Source organism: Limulus polyphemus, unplaced genomic scaffold, assembly GCF_000517525.1.
Source record: "Limulus polyphemus unplaced genomic scaffold, Limulus_polyphemus-2.1.2 Scaffold318, whole genome shotgun sequence".
Classification (NCBI taxonomy): domain Eukaryota; kingdom Metazoa; phylum Arthropoda; class Merostomata; order Xiphosura; family Limulidae; genus Limulus; species Limulus polyphemus.
This window is the reverse complement of record NW_013665928.1, coordinates 688552-707158: the sequence shown is the minus strand read 5'-3', so window position 1 is coordinate 707158 and position 18607 is coordinate 688552. Positions and strand designations below refer to the sequence as shown.

Genomic DNA, 18607 nt, shown 5'->3' with positions numbered 1-18607 from the left:
CGTTCGCTGCAACACCATCTTAATGGGAAACGTATGCAAAAGTGGAAGGTGTTAAAGAAGACATCGACATGTTTTTTACTTCAAAGCCAAGTGATTTCATTAATCACGGCATTAACAACCTGACTGTAAGATGGGAAAGCATCATCGATAAGAATGGAGATTATTTCATTTAATAAATATTCATCTAAAAAAAGCGACTTTAATTTCTTGGCGATCTAATATTTATTCAGATAGCGCTCCAAAACATTTCCACACTAAATAAACAGCGGGACAGCAGTAAGTTTACAGGCTTACAACGCTAAAATCCGGGGTTTGATTGTCCGCGGTGAACGAAGCACATAGCTCAAGTTGACTGTGCTAAACAAACTGGAAAACATAATGAATCTTTGTTTGTTTTTCTACTTGTTTCAAATTTACTCGAACACTGAAAAGATAAAATAAAATAAGATATCTTCTGCCATACTCATCGCTAGGATCGAAGCCTCAACTTTACGCTATAAACCCTGAATATTACCTTTGATTCACCGTGGGGCAAGAAGTCTGTTTGTTATTCTGTTTGTTATGGATTTCGCGCAAAGCTACACAAGAGCTATCTGCGGTAGCCGTCCCTAATTTAGCAGTGTAAGACTAGAGGGAAGGCAGCTAGTCATCACCACCCACCGCCAACTCTTGGGCTACTCTTTTACCAATGAATAGTTGGATTGACCGTCACATTATAACGCCCCCACGACTGAAAGGGCGAGAATGTTTGGTGTGACGGGGATTCGAACCCGCGACCCTCAGATTGCGAGTCGAGTGCCTTAACCTCCTGGCCATGCCGGGCCGATATCATGATCAAAAGAATGCAACAAAACCAAAAGTAAGTTTTATCTAATGAGAGTACTGCATATTTTGTATTATAATAACTTTTGTGACTTTCCTTTATTGAATACGAAAAAATTATATTTTGCAACACTATAAGAAAACGAATTTTGTTTCTGAATAACAAGAAAAAAATACAGTGTGACATTATTAGATTTGATAAATTATTAAAGATATTCCAAGAAAACAATATGGTTACCATTTCGGCTTTTTCTTAATAATTCTGTTTTACAAGTACCAAATTAAAAACAATTACACTGTAAAAATTCTTTAAATTAATTATAAGAAAGAGTGGACCCCTAATACCGAATTTAACTATTAATTTGTATTTCCTGATTTTTATCAGTTTTTGTTGCCTCAGCTCAAATCAGTTGCTGGTCATTTTACGGTGGCTGCTTTGTATTATAAGTATACTTATCCAAATAATGATATTTTAAATTTTGTTGAAGAGTTACAAGCGTTGGAAGAAAAAAAAGGTTTAACTCTGAAAACAACTGGCTTTTTAACAAAAATGTCAAAATGGAAATAACAAATACTGAATTCCCCTTATGAGATCGTGGTGGCGGCAAAAATGAATAAAATAAAACAAACAAATTAGGAGGTGTTGTATTGTGACGAATAATAATGTAGGAAAGATGTTTTTTACGGAAACGTATGACTTCATGACAAAACCTCATATACCTTTCGTTTCGTACAATTACTTTCAACAGTACCAACATCGCAATGAGTGCATTTAATGCCTGAGGAAAAATAGTTGCCATCCAATATGAGTACGTCATGTAATACTAACCTAACGTAAGTGTTTGACGTCATCAATTTATGTGTTCATATTAAAACATTATTACTTAATATACTGAATAAAAATTGAACATAACTTTAAAAATTTCATTATCTATATTTATAAGACTTTTATATGATCTATTTTTATTGTTTTATTAGTATTTTGTAAAATTTCTATTGTTTTATTTGAAATAAGTACAATTATACGTCATCAGACACTACATCTAAGCACTCCCTGTGGCAGCCAATGGGAACCCCGTTGGACATTGGCATGTCACGGGACGGGTGAGTGTTTTCTGAATAATATTTTGCTGATAAAATTTTCAGAGAAAACATCATGTAGCAATGCTCAGTAGTTCTGAAATGTCATAAAATGTAATTTGTTTTTGAAAATAACCTCTTGTGTTTAGTTATAAGTTTGCTTTTTTTCTTTTATGGACTTGTTTTGTAATACCACATGAAGTAGCTTTCAGGGTTCTTGAGAACAAGGTCATGCCATTATGCGTTATACGGTTATACCGTATCAGAGGCACCAAGCTACGGAGCTATAGCTTGACGGTGCTGCCTGCCGCCATAGAAGTAATCGACCGTCTTTAAACCTAAAAGTTTCTCTATGGCGTTTTTGAAGTTAGACCAGTAAAGTTCAGGCATATAAGGCATCTTCTTTCTTAAATGTTTTATAGTTACCGTATCTTTATAGTATCTGAGAATTTATCTTACTGCCAGTAAAGGAGAGTTTGTATAAAAAATATTACTATTAATTTCGAGTGAAGACTTGTTACTGTTAGACCCTGTGTCAATAGCTTGAATCTTTGTCACTTGTATACCTATCTCAATAACCAGTTTGTATTTAGTTTGCTGGTAATTGGCTTCACATTTTAACTGAATTAAGCTTACACCACTATATTGTAGTTACTTTAATGCAGTGTATTGTGTCAGGTTCACGCAGATACAGCTTGTGCGGGATTTTTGTCAGAAATATCTTTGAGTTTTACTTTTAGGCTTAACATTATTTCCAGTAGCCCGAGGCTAATTAAATTGTTTTAGTGGCTCTTGGTATAGTTAAAACATACGTTTATTGCTAATAGTAATATGTTCAAACTTGTAAAACTTGAGCAGTTTTGTTAATGCCCAGAAAATGCTAATATTGTAAAATGTGTAAATAATGTGAGACGTGATAGCATTAGTACTATTAAGTAATAATTACAAAATATTTTTATGCCTGTGTGTATTTCGTTACAGTATTTAACTTGCTAGATTTAGACCAGAATTAATTTACAGTATAGCTGAAATGACCAGAACAGCTTTATTCTGAATTATGAGAGCAACTAATAATTGTGTATGTGATTAAAAATATCGTGTCGATAATTGAGCACTATTTAAGTGATTTACATATATATCTTGGCATAAAATTGTTAATGCCAAAATAATCGTGAAGGTTGGTTGACAGGAATATTTCATTATAATAAAATACACAGTTACTACATTTTGTACCATTTTCACCAAAGTAATATCCTTCATGTACTCTCAGAGTTTGATGCGTAATAGAAAACAATTCCATTTAAATATTGTATTTGTTGTAATATACAATGAGATAGTTTAACATTTTACAGAAATGTATTTATATAAAAATGGTATCCTTTGAATGTTAAAAATCCATTAATTTTGTTGATAGTATATTCGTTACGACAGTTTAAGAAAAAGTGAAGGTACAACTAAAATTATCAATATCATACTTGGTTGTAGCAAAATATTCGAGTGTAAAAAGCAATTTTAATGGTAACATTACGGATTCTGCGTTGTATTTTTGGGAGTTAACTTTACTACTAGCCATTGATACAAAAAATACGAATATTTATATATTGCACAAGCTTATAATTCAGAATTCCCCACTGTCAGGTTTGAAGGACTACAATTTTCACAGACAGTGCTGACGAGGTTTTCAATTACTATATTATTTTAGACGCAGTATGAAATCATAGCAAATTTGGTGTGACAACTAAAGTGGGGTTTAGGTCTAAGTGGTAGAGCGACGTATAAAAATGTTTTATATAAGTTACAGATACGCAAATCAAAAGCCGTTGGGAAATAATACATACTTATTGAGGATACATTAATCCGTGAGATTTTTTGTACCACTTAGAGCACATAGAAAAGTTAAAAGTTCTGTGTAACATTTATGTTTGGTGTGAAGTTCTTAAAACTAACAGGCGCCCAGAACTAAGGAAAATGCGTAGCAGTTGTATATTCGCAAAGAGTATTTACAAGCTATTGATTGTAAAATCTCAAAGGCGAGAAATTTGTTCTGATTTTACTTACTTTACCAAGAGTAGGAAAATAACCATATAAACTATCACCCCCCTTCTTGTTTTTAACCTCAATGTCATTTTAAAATTGAAATTTTTATCTTAGTTAATGATTAGCATTGGCTCCACGGTAAGCTTGAGGGTTTATTTTTCAATTATAATGCTCAAATTTGGGGGTTTATCCTTGCGGTAGGCACCTTACAGATAGACCATTCTGCTGCAGTTTTGTATTTAACAACAAAAACAAAAGTTAGAATCCCCCTGTTAGGCTTTTATAGCGTTGTCACGACATGCTACAATGTAATTCCATTGGCCTAATAGAACTAGTAGCCATTGTAGCAACGGTTCAAGGCTTCTGTATCTAAATGAAAGAGAGGTAAAAATTCTAACATAATTTCTAGACACCCTGTTATTAGCACTCAAGAGACACATTAAATATATATATACGTTAATTAAAGGAATGTATAACATTAATGTTTTTGGAAGAGGTGTCGTGTCCATAAACATAAGGCCCATTGATCCTGAAACAACTGGTTTCTTTTTAGGATTAAGAGGTTTGCTTTTGATCTGTAGTGAGTAATAAGTTAGGAAATGCAAGTAGCAAGTAAGAAAGGTGAGTAACGAGTCCAGGAAAACGAGTTAGTTGTCAACAGAACAAACAAAAGACTTTCTTTTGGGTATTTCATAATTCAGTGAAGTAATTACAAGAAAACCATTCAGTGAATCTCGTATGTGTTATTTCTGATTTGATATTGTTTTGAAGTAAAGATACCTCTTTTCGCCAAGTACAATCAGTAGAGACTGTGACTATATATAGTCAATGGATGCACAAGAATCTCGCTTGAACGTGTTCACTTGATATACTAAAAAAGCATACATGACATTCCTACGCTACATTACTTGCCTTTTCCCCCATCTCTTTAGTTTGTGCTTTCACACGCAAAATATACTTTTATTTACGCAGTCGGAAGACTTCACCATATGTTAATACTATGGATCCTAATTAGAAACAGTGGACCCTAGGACCAGTGGTGTTTAGGACTATAGGGCAGTCCCCATACTCTTTAACGATGTATGTCCCCCAGTGGGTCAGCAATAGGTTTCAGAACTTATAATACTAGAACGCGGGATATGATTCTTCGCAGTGGACATTGCGTAGATAGCTCATTCTGTAGCTTAGCACGAAAAACCTAAAAATATATGGTTATATATACAGGGTAAAATATTTTCCTTTCAAATATGGAAGCGAAATGTTTCAAGTTGTTAAAGTTCACTTACTGTTTACAAACATCTTTTCGCCTTCCCTGGTAATTTTTATTTCTTCCACAACTTAAGTCATATCCTTTGATCACATGTGGGAAGATTATTTGTATTGTTATAAAGTTGAGTGCTTCGTCATAAAGAAACTTCCAAAATCTACAAATTTATGAAGAATTTGCCCCCTTTCATTCATTTATTAACTTAAACAGAACAGTTAATAAAATAAGCTAGCGTGAAGTACTGAAATTATAGTGTGTGTATATACGGACGTCGAAGTTTTGTTATTGATGATCAGACGACTTCAACACTAAACCACATTAATATTACGTTTACGTAGAATGTCTACACTTATATGTTGCATTGAAGTTTATCTGTAGGTGCGTGGTGCAAAGAGTGTACGCTAACCATTTCTTGATGACTGTGGAATATATCACACTGTTGAAGAATTGGAGTTTCTTACGCCAACCTCATTTTTCCTTCGCTCTTAACCATATGAAACTAGAATGAATCGCTCTTGATAAAACTGATGCCTAAGTGAACCTAATTTACCGAGAAACCAATAGAAAGATGGCCCCGCCCCATAGTCTTTAGCTATTGGTTGACATATTTAATAACGAATGCGTTGTTTGGTTGAAGGTTCAGTTTTTCGTTTAACGAACAAATTTGTTATTTACCGTGTACTTATTTTTTGTTCTGACATAAGTTATCTTTATTTCTTTTGTTTTTAAGTGATGCTTCATTTCGTATTAATAATTCGATATGTTTAGAACGTTTTTAAAAAGAACCTTGGTTGGTGATGTGAAACAATAATAATAAAGCCTTTTATTGGAAGATACAGATTTACATTGTCTATGCGCGAACTGAACTTTAGCAAATGAAATTGGAATTATTTTAGTTGTTATATTACTATAGTATAAATCGTGTTTTATTATAATACTTATGTATATGTACTTCTCTTAACTTTGGTTTGTCTAAAAACAGGGCCTGGTATGACCATGTGGTTGGGGTGCTTGTCTCGCAATGTGCGGGTCGCGTGTTCGAATCCCCATTCCATATATGCTCACCCCTTTCAGCCGTAGGGGCGTTATAATGTAACGGCCAATCCCACTATTCTCTGGTAAAAGAGTAGCTCAAGAGTTGGAGGTGGGTGGTGATGACTAGCTACCTTATCTCTAGTCCATTACTGCTAAATTAGGGACGGCTAGCGCATATAGCCCTCGTGTAGCTTTGAGCAAAATTCAAACCTAAAAACAGTATTTATATTTTGTGCATGACAGGAGTATGCATATTATTCAAACTTTTATTGAAAATTTAAATGGCTATCAATCAGTGGCTATTATAATGAAATGTTGTTTATCACTCCACATACATCATGGTGGCACAGTCAGTGGAATAAGGGTTGGGGATTATAAACAGCGCGCGCTCTCTGTATGGTCCCAAGCAAACTAAACCGGCTGCAGAAATGAATGGCGGATTGAAAATAAGTGTTGTGAGACATTGAATTTGCTGAATTAATTGTTATTATTATAAGTAATATGCAGTACCGGCTCAATTCAAAAATTGAAAAGTGCGAAAATAAAAAATTGCGCCCTTTTTCAAGTTTTTTATATTTGTTAATTTTTCTGTACTTCACAAAATTTAAACATTTTCTGAAATACAGAGTACAGAGTATAAAAATGGTAAAAAGTAGAAAATTACGTATAAGAAACAAAGATTAGTCTTTAGAAAATGGAAGTTTACGACATGGCAAAACCTCCCCTTATTTGTCTATATTAATTTCCCTGGTCATTTCATCTTCTATAGAAATTATTACTACACTGTTTGATCTCTTGTCCCATTGTGGATCGCAAAAATGTCTTTCTCAGCTTCACTCGTGAAAACGATTATTCGTCATTAGCCACACTAACGGGCAAAATTCTTAGACTTAGAGCAATAAACGTAATTGGAAAATTTACTTTGATTTGGTTTTTACGCATATAAAATAAAACCTTATCTGGAGTTGAACGTTCCGGTATTCGATGTCATATTAATTTAAATTTTGCACACAAACTTTCACCACAAATAACCCTTTTCTCTTTGATTATTACTAATTTTTCTAAATTTTCACAATTTTTGCGCCTCTAAAATTTTGCGGTGGGTTCTTTGAGCCGTTCAATCGGCCCTTATAATATGGATGATTTTTCTGGTTTATCAATGATAATTCATACATAGTAAATAACTTTTGTACACTTAGCAGTATTGATTTTTTTTTCATAACTATATGTTAAAATAGCCTATACTACCACTACAACTTTATTTTATATACCCGAAACTAATACTCCTTCCTCCCCTTAAACTGTTTTATATTAATTTATCTGGATCATGAACTATAGTGTTGAGATAGATAATATAATCTGTTTTTTTTTATCTCATGAATTGTTTTTTGAATTAGTTGACACCATGTTTAACCAAGGCCTACACTAATGATATTTATGAACTAGTTTTTCTAGAAATTATTTCGTTTTGAATAACTACATTTTCTGACGTAACACTGTTATGAGATAATAAACAGGACTTTATTTCTAACGTATTACACTACCCTTGAACCCTACTTTAAATATATGGCAGATCTATAATAAGCTGCACATACAAATATATTTCATAAGTTTAATTTACTGAACTTTGAAAGCGCTAAGTTTGGAATAAATTTTTTTCCCTTTATTAACGCAGCTGAGCTTATAATTGTTTATCCAATTCATCGTTTTTTTAAAGACATTTTCATGTTGGTATTTAAATTAAGATGATGGAATTTGTTATTCTTTTCTTTTAATAACATAACAATTCAAATTATATACTTTTAGGACGTGAAATATAATTCTTGAAACGTCAAATTGTGTATAGGTAATTGAAGTAGTGGGGAACAGACATAAAATAAATAAATAAAACGAAGATATGTTACTTCACATATCATTTATATTTTTACAGGCAAAGAGAAATAAATGATGGATTTTGAGTATTTAGTAATTAGAAAGTAAATATTGTATTATATATCTTTTATTTCTTTTTTAGAATGAATTTAAAGAAAATGATCATTAGGCAGTAAATAACAAGTTGGATGTGGCCAGAGAGATGATTAACAGGTGATGTACATATATATATTCAGAATTAATATTGAACGTTTTCTTTTTATTTATTTTTCTGTTATTAGGGAAATTAATTTCTGTCTAATGGGTTGGAAAAGAAGTTGCATATAGGAAATGAAGGAAGTAGTGGGAAATAGTTTTTCCAACAAATTTTTGTGAAATGTCACACAGCAGGCTTGAAATTCTATGAATAACTGATGGATGTCAATATAACGTTTCATTTAGTGTCAGCATGTGAATTGAATTTTCTTGTTAAAAAGGCTTTGTTCTGTTTGTTTGCATATATAATGGGAATGATTTATGCAAAAAACAAAACAAAAACAAATTATCTAGTACAGAGAGAAAGCAGATGTCATTCAGCACAAACAAACAGGTGCTACAACTAGAGTTGAAACACAAAAATCAAATTTATTTAACTATAACAAATACAGAAGTAAAAAATTAAACTTTTGAACAATTAGAATACAAAATTTTTATCTTCCTAAAATACAGTTAATAAGTATGTGCCTGGATGGACTTGATACTAACATTAATGAAATATAACATAAATATCAAGATTAATGATTGTTTAAATAAATAAAGGACTCTGGAAAATCAACCAACAAAGAAAACCTAATTCCAAAATAAGAATATTCAGTGCTACTATAGCGTGCAGTCTACAAAGATATTTACACTGTAGCATGCAGTCTACACAGATACCATCATCATCATCACCATTTTAATGATTCACTAAAACATAATTTCTTGCAAAATAATTTATATTTATCTAAATTTTTGTTCAGCAAATTATAATATAACAAGTTATGTGTTCCCAAAGAGTAATTTAAATTGAGGTTATAATTGTGCTAGTTTTGATTGTTGGAATTTAGTTCATTCGGATTATATTTGCCCCAAAACCATTATGTAATGGTATTTTGTACTTTATTAGTTTAAGAGCATTATTTATAATAAATGGTGCCAATTGCAAATCAGTGAAAGTTAAAACAGTGATGATGTAGACCACATACTTAGTGTAAATATTTTTGTTGACTGCACGCTATAGTAGCACTGAATATTCCATATTTACCCAACTACAAATTCATTAACAACATTGAGTAATAATCATTTAATCAGTACAACTGTCACTAACTGGTCTCTTAGTTTAGAACACATATAAATGCTTCAACTCTTTACAAAATAGTACCATAAAATAATGTTGCATTTTGGTATAAGATCTTGAAAATTTGACCTTTAATAGCTGAACATAGTATTCCCATGCATTATATTTTATGTTTGTATTTGGTAGATAATATGAACTTATTTCAATGGTTGTTATCTTGCAATGATAATTTTTTGTAGTTCATCTGATAAGTAATGTATTACAGCAGTATGTCTGCAGTGCATATACTGCTAGAAACTGGGTTTCGATACCGTGGTGGGCAGAGCACAGATAACCCTTTGAGTAGCTTTGTGCTTAACTACAAACAACAAGAACAAGTAATGTATTTTTTTTATTAACTCTTCAGATTTTTAAAGATAAAAATTGATCAGATTTGACAATCTTTTAGTTATCTGAGCTGTATTTTTCTATTTTTGACACACATCTTAAATTGAAGAAATGAAATAAAAATCCACTGACATTCGTTATCGTAATTATGATTCTGTTGAAGAAAACAACCTGATTTATTAACCATTGAAGTATTTGTTAAACATTATATTTAGAGCTGAGAGAATTTTGCTATTTCATTAATTGTTGGGATCTTTAGATGATTACATTTGGCTAATTAGTTATTCTCACATGAGACTAATACTCCTATTTTCAGCTGGTTTTGGGTTTTGTTTAATATGATAGTCATCTTTAGGCACAATTTAGGATTACATTCCAGTTTTTAGTCCTAAACTTTTGTACATGAAAATGTATCATCTACGAAACGTAATTCAAAACCTGTAACAAGCTGAAAATATGATGAATAATGTTCTGTGGATTTCTCCCTATAAATAGTCACAATATTACTAAAACTAAATACATCCTTCAAGAAAAATAATTGTCCATAGGTTTTGTGTAATAAAACTAGTAAAGATTATTACCTTAGTGTGTGATAGATAATATACAACTTAGTGAAAACTAAGACAGTACAATGTTTACTATTTGGCAAAAAAACTTTTACGACCAGATGACGTCTTTGCAAAGATTAAAATGATTCATAAAGCAGAAATTGAAGTAGTATGATAAGTATTAAAATCATGATAATATAACACAAACTTTAATTACAGATGGTTTAGATTTTTGTAATTCCATCAGGAGCATGGAAAACTTAAAGTATAACTAACAAACTTATAAATGTAAAAAACAAACTATTAAGCAAAAAGTTGTTATATGGATAGAAGTTTAGAAAGAACACATTAAAGTGATTAATACATTTATATCTTGCAGTAACGGCTTGAAGAAACTGTAGAAATGCATAAGTATGCTGACAAATCAATAAGTCAAACAATGTAAAGCTTACTGTACTAGGCAGTGTTTAAGTGGTACCTGATGAAAGCTAGACTTTTGTGTTTTACATTTTCGGTGCTTCTTACCCAGCTAGAGCTAGTCATAATTAAACAGTAGTCATGTTCATGTAAATAGGTTAATGACTTAATGGTGTTACATGATGTTAAACTGTTGTGAGTCGATGTCTAGCAATTTCTGACAAACACAGTTAAATAAGCAAGTTATTCAGCAATCAATGTTTGTTTGACAGATCGAAGAATAATGAATATTAACTTACTATAACATTTTTTTATTAATGCAGTCTCACCCTAAGTAACACTGATTACATTTGTAGCTTTTAGTAAATAAGCAATGGATTGAATTGAAAGTACACTATTGTTTAGTTTGAACAAGGTAAATTCTAAGTGCTTGAGAGTTGAAGGTAAAGATGAATGTATAACACACTGTAATACATTACCCACACTGTATCTGCCATATTCTTTACATGAACTGTGGCCAGTTTATAACCAATGGCTACTAGGCCTAACTCACATATTTGTAAGTAGTAATAAATAGCTGTTGTTCATGTCACATTCAATCCCGTTATTCATTGATAAAAGAGTACCCCAAGAGTTTGTTGGTTGGAGCTATCAGCCAGTTGTTTTCTCCTTGGTCAACATTTAAAAATTAGGGTTGGTGGCAGGTAGCCCCAGTAGTTTTTTTATAATTCGTAAACAGACACACAAATGTAATGCACCCATGGCTGAAAGAATGAGCATGGTTAGGGCACTGGGAATCATACCCATGACCCACAAATCATAGCCTTAATCATTGAGCCATGCTGATCCGAAGCTTAACAAAATTAAATAAGGTAAAAAAATAAAAATAATAATGTAAATTTACAGAGGTTGGAACTTTAAAGAGCCCAGTTATAATTATACATTCAGTAACAATGTTCATATTTTATGTCTGACAATTTAACAGAACTAGAGAAATCCAATTTTGGAATAGAATTATTGGAAACTTAGAAATTATGAATGTGTAACCAACGTAAAATATATTCTTTGTTCGTTATGAAACTTTTTATAAAGTCATGGATGGTAATTTTCTTGACAAAATAGAAAAGAAAAACCTTTCTGTGTTTATTCTAAGAATTTAATTTAATTTTTATTTAAAAAAAAATGTATCAGATAGAATTTTATTGAGAGAAATAATTCATAGCCAACATTCTCTTGTTTATTGATCGTGTAAAAGTGTCAGAACTATCATGGATTTGATAAACTCTTGGTGCTCCTGTGAAATTTTAGAAACTAACTAAGCTAGACTGATTTTAGGAATTTAATGGTTTTATGGTTATTTTGAATTTTTTGAGCTTTTGATTAATTTTGTTTAATGAAATCCAAATCTCTATGATTCTGTAATATTCAAATCAGAAAAAAATAAATGGGAAGGTACGGAATTGGGGGAGTTTTATGCATTGTGTGGTTTGACATAATTGTTTTCTGTTTGTTTTTTTTGTCAGACTAGTAGTTTGTGTTTCAAAATTAAGAGTACAGTGTTCTTTCTTCCATAGTTTTAAGGTGTTTCAGCTGTAAAAAAAAACAACAACTATGAAGTAATGATAATTAATGTATATGTAATTTGATTACATATGAATCACTCCTGACATTAATAAGTTTCTAAGCCTATGAGATAAGTACAAATGTACAGACAGTAACTGGTAAAATTCACAGCATATTATATGTACACAAAGTTTGAAATAATGATTTTATTTAGTCTGTCAAGAAAATTTATAAATTACTGCACAAGAAAAGTATTTGTCAATTCCTTCTAGTGTACAACTTCATAAACATTATGTTTTGAATAGAAACTGAGATAAAATTCCACATTCATCACTAAAATATCTTCAATAATGAAATATTAATGTAATTTATGAACTTTTGGGGCACTGGCCTTGAGGGAAATTTGGGTGTGTTAACACAAGTACATATGATTGAGTTTGCAGTAGTATCTCTATGCATAGTAATCTACTAGACATAAATCATAATTAAGTACTCTTTCACTGTTAGAAATTATAGTTAATCTTAAGTACAGTAAATTTTTAAGGGTGCCTAACAGTTTACTTCATTAGTACATACAAAGGTTAGTGATATTCCTACATTATATACTGCTCTTAAAACAGTTAGGTTATTCTGACTCCTTGGTGAGTTAAGCTTTTATAACATAGGCCTGTAAAGTCTGAATAATCCAAAAATAGTTACTAAAATAAAACAAATGAGTGGTAGTGCTGCATAGTTCTTTATACTGTATGTAATGTTGTACTGAAAATTGTGTCAACAAATCTGACTGAATGTATGTTGTTTTGTGTGCTATTACATCATACTTTTATTTTACAGAATTGAGCTTTATTGTTTTTACTAATTGAGTTAAATTCAGTTGGAAATGAACCAATTTATAATTTGTAACATTACATTCTATGACCACAGTACTGTTCTTCAAGATGGCCTATATATTAACATTTACTGCACTTAAGCTACAAATACACTAAAGTTTTAGTTTTAATATCAATACATTACTACACACATTTAACATAATTTCAGAATATCTAATTACAAATGATTTTATTAAAATATCTCGATCAACACTCTTGCAGGAAATATTGCTGTTCAAAAATATAAACTGAAGTTTTTTAATATTTTCTAGATTTAATCAATATGTTGAAAGCTAATCGCTATTTCAGTCTGTGATATCTTCAGTTGAATAAGATATTTGTTTCATTGTGGCATGTCTGGCCAAATAGATAATATGACAAAAAGGATGTACTATGAAGAAAATTGATTTTCATTTTAGAGAGAGAGAGACCTATTCATCAGGAACTGATTTTAATATATTTTGCGAGTTAAATATCAAAGCAATCGTGTTTGATTCTTGTATAATGCTGAATGTGACTAGAAGAAATTTATTAACCTCAAGTTTATTAAGTGGCTATTCCTTAGTTTGTAGAAATATAAAAACCATCTAGGCAAACCTATCATGTTTAAATTTAAAAACTCTGCTTTATTACTAATGGTATTGTTATTTTGTATTTCATATGGTGTATGCTGCAATCTTTAGAAAAAGGCTAGTAGCTCAGATGTTGAGCAAAATATAAATGTTTTTCTTTGTTATTTGTATGTTTGCCTTTTGAAAAATGAAAACTGTACAATGATTTTTATGACCATAAACTGAATGAGTCTAATACTTGTTGTCAGTTAAGAATTTAACATTTTTACGTTTGACCACAAATATTTATTCATAATTTTATCGTGAGATATGTTTCAGTATGAGTTTATTGTGTTATAATAATTATAACATGCTTTATTATAATTTGTCTTTGCTACGTCATTGAAGCCAGTAGAATATTTTTCTACAGTCAACTGATTGTGCTTATTTGTCATTGGTATATGCCTCAATATGTAAATTCCTCTGTAATTGTTTATAACACATCATTGGCTCATTTCATAACAGTAAAGTTTAGTTGAATTGTTTAATCAAGTCTCAAGTTATAGCACTTTTAAATATAATATTTTTTCACATAATATATTAAATATATATACACTAAATATGTACATAATACTGTATGTTTTAGTCAGAATTTTTTAAACAGTATCCTCACTGCTGTACAACATACAGCATAAGGAAGTAAATAATCTTCTAACTCATTTATTTAAAACAGGTAATTTATATTTTTTCATCCACAGAAATTTCAAGTAAAAAAAATTATGCATAGGTACTTATTTTTACAAGTTATGTATAGGTTATTCAGAGTGCACACGTCTAAGTTGTGATAAACTAAAAAATTGTTATTGAGTAGTGTTAAATGCAAGAAGTAACTTTACAAAATACTAGCATTTGTAGAGACATGCTAGTGAGGTTAAATTATTGCATACCTTCACTGATATACTCAATACTATAATTTCTAACAGGGATTTGAACCTAAATTGTAAATTAAGAAAAAACAAAATTATTATTGGAAAAAAAAACTTTTTTGCTTTCTGAAATAAAAAAATGATTTACAAGATTTTATTAGTTAATAACTTTTTCTTTGTTTTCTTTCAGTGTGTTATTTCTATCTATCCATTGTTTTCAAATGTAAAGGAATGAGAAAAAACCACTCTTTACAGTATTACATTCAAAACTTAATTTTAAGTATATATGCCAAGGAACTTGGCTTCAAAATATAGTTTATAATTCAACTTTTAATGTTACATAATTTTAATTTTTTAACTTAAAATATATAAATAAATTCTCATTCATCACTTCTCTGTGATACATCTCTGCTCAGAATTATCCTTTTAAGGTTTTATTTCTTTCCTTATATGGGTTTCAGGATGTCTACCAGTTAGAAACACAAACTATAGACATTGACAGGATAGAATTTAAAATAAGAACCTCCCAATTTTTTATTTTCTGATATGTCAATAAATTTTGTTACATCTACTACAGAAGCTCCTCTTAATACTTCATATTCTTGAATTTATTTATTTACTCAGTCTTAATCGTTAATAGTGCATGTTTACAATCAATAGGTAAGTAATTTTGTGAACTATATGATTATGATGGCTTTTTAATTTATTTGGTAAAATTTACTGTTCCACAAGTCAATTGTATTGAGAGTAGACGGAAGTTGGTGCTTCCGTATGTAATGAAATTTGTTTAATCTACTTATAGATTAACTAGAAGGTCACATAAATTATACTAGTTTTGAGTTATTCTGTCATACTGTTTGAATTATTATTTGTGTCTTAAATGCATATTTTAAAGATACATAAATAATTTTTTGTAATATTTTTATTAACTTTCAAATTTGCCATTTTTGTCCTAATTTCACCTGTAAATTTTGTATCATTGAAGTGTTCAAAATTATAAAGGATGTAGATAGGATTGATGCACCATATTTTTCATTTCTAATGGTAAGAGTGGTAGTACTACGAGACAGAGACATAGATTTAAGATTGGTGGGTTAGAAGTCACTGGTGTGAGAGTTAGTCAGAATAATCGAAGATTGGTTGTGAGAGTCAAAACACTTAAGTATTTGATTATGATTTTTCATAATTTGTTATAACTGTTTACAGTATTATTTTTGGAAGGATGTATTGTTTTTATGTTTTAGTTATATTCTTGTTTTCTCAACCTTGTTGCAACAAAAATGGATAGTTTGTGGCAAATCAAACATTGGGCTTAAATAATTAAAGGCCAAAAACATTTTATGGAATTTATCCTGATATGAAACTAGGATGGGCTTATTGCATGAATATCATACTGTATAAAAATATTCAATAGCCAATGATGTTAATAAGATATTTATGAACAGTGATCCCTTGCTGTCTGTATGCTATATTATGTTACTCGTGTATGCCTTTATTTGTACAGTTCAAATTAAGTGTTTACTGCTGTGTCTTAGTTAAATTAATTAAACAACAATAAAATGAACTTAAAATAACACTGAATTTTAGAATGACATTGTATATAATGGATACAGAAACATTGATGCAGTGAATAGTTATAATGCCAAATTAAACTTTGTTCTGTTTTTTTCTGTAAAAACTAAAATTTAGTGGCTTTCATTTCATCTTTATTTATATTGTGGTCAGGGTATTAGCCAGGATTTGAAAAATTCCCATTCAAATATTTTAAAGTAGTGAAGCACCAAAGATGTAAACCTTGTATGAGGGCCCTGTGGCATTCTGTGCCAGAAAAAATTTGAAATTTTACATGTGACATGCATTCTGGTGTAGTTTTGACAATGATTTATTACAAATTTAACCTTTTTACATACACAAGTTCTTATCCTTCTCCATGTGTTTAACAAGTGAAATAACAAAATCAAGAATTTTATATTTGCAGACCTTTATTTCAGTTGTGCATCATTATATCTTTCTGTTCTATTTCAAAAACAAAGATTAAGTGCATTGTTAATAGGGAGATTTTGAGTGTTGATGAGTCCATAGCATATTCAAATCAACTGTACTGTAGACTATGTTAGCTTATAACTTATTGAAAATAAGCTATATTTGTTACATATAAATGATCTCGTTACCTTGCCATTTTGAACGGTGAGGTCCAGCATTATTGGTAAATCTGTCAGTATTGCTATGTTTTTTAGGATATATAGCTGTTGTAATGGTAAAATAAAGTATAAAAAGAAATATGTCAGTAAATATCAATCTAGTTGAAACTGACTGGAGATTTAAGATAAAAGTATTTTTAAGGATAAAAAAATTAAAATTTTAGTATAAAAATAAATATTTTTAAGGTTTCCTTAGAACAACCTATCACGATAAAATCTGGATATTTCACAACCTAACAATTATAGAAGTATTGAACCAAATTATATGAGTTTATTTATAGCCAAAACGGTTTTATAAGTTACATGCAGTTTGGCTAAGTATTACCTCTGTGAGGAGAAATAAAAAACAAAATCATGAGATGTCTGTGACCCCTCCCTTTCCTGATTTGTAGGTCCAGGCATGGTAATAGTTATTTTTTGCAGTCAGAAGTGAAGTCTGATTTTAGTTTGACTTTGAAATTACTATCTAACTCAATCAAGGTTGGAATACTGTTTAATATCATGAACACTGAAGTTCCTACAGTCAAAGTAGTGATTAACATCGATGTTTTTAAACAGTACATGAGAGAGCAACAAAAGCAATCATATACTTTATCAAATGGTAAAGGACAAAGCTGTTTTCAGTTTCCTATGTTGTGTACATAAATATATCCTTGTTGTACTAAAATTAATGATTTGATGCATTATTTCTTTCAAATTTTACCCACTAAAAAGAATAAAACTATAAGATTTTAGATTCAAAGTAGTTTGAAGTTTATAAAGCAGTACACGTGTATTTTACCATCACACACTGAATTGTAAAGAATAAACTACAACCTGAATGATGTGATGAAATTCAGATTTAGCTGTTTTCTTACCATTTAGCACAATTGTAAATACTAAATATGATAAAACTCATGTTGATTTAGAATTGTAGGATTGTTTCAAGAACAGTGCATGTAGAACAAGACCATGGATCCAGGGCTTAGTTTTTAGTGTAGACATAATAGTGTTTTGTATGAAATACAAAAACTCTATTATGTGTGTAACATTATAAGTAAATAATCAACAATATTAGGTCAGTAATGCATTTTTATTTTATGCTCGTAATGTGTTTGAACATAAACTAACATTTCAAAAAGGGAATTTTTTTTGCATGTTTTTAAGTGTGTTTTAGATTCATTTTTTTCACATTAGTAGTGGTGTTACACTATCACTTGTGTAATGCATAGTTATAAATAATTCCTTGCATCTTATTAAACAATCCTTCTTAGGTACGAGAAAAGTTCTGTGCTTTTATTAGCTATAAGAACTTAGTTTTAAATATTATCTGTTAGAAGTAGAAGTTACATAAATAATTATACAGTATAATTTTTATTAAGAAACATTTTTTAAGTAAAAGATGATATAAATATCTTGAACTTTAGTATAGCATATGTGTTAAATAATTATATTATATTTTAAGTCAACAGGAATATAAAACAGTTGAGCAAAATGTGCAATGTTGTAATACCTTTTGGTACTGTTTATTTATAAAGACAACAAAGTTATGGAAAACATTACTATTCCTCTAAGTAATATTGATAATAATGATCATATGCAAATGTAAGCAATACTACTAGATTCTTGCTAGGTTAGAGAAAAGAACTACACAAAAGAATATTGCATAATGGCTAAATATTGCAGATTTTTTTTTTTGCATCTGAAATTATATGAATATTCTATTAGCTTGATTTTC

General features: G+C 30.2%; 1 protein-coding gene across 4 annotated transcripts in view; it reads left to right on the top strand.

Moving 5' to 3' along the window:
* Positions 1-1888: 1888 nt before the first annotated feature.
* Positions 1889-18607, top strand: part of LOC106457340 (mucin-6-like) — a 96547-nt gene continuing 79828 nt past the window's right edge. For 3 of the 4 annotated variants that reach the window (XR_002610139.1, XM_022383218.1, XM_022383217.1), the window contains exons 1-2: positions 1910-1926; positions 8256-8326. Coding sequence is in view for 1 of the 4 variants with exons in the window: in XM_013916742.2 (XP_013772196.1) it covers positions 8316-8326 (11 nt within the window). In the remaining 3 variants the exon portion in view is untranslated. Of the gene's footprint in view, positions 1927-8255; positions 8327-18607 lie in introns of all 4 variants that reach the window. The other variant, XM_013916742.2, reaches the window with a different exon arrangement.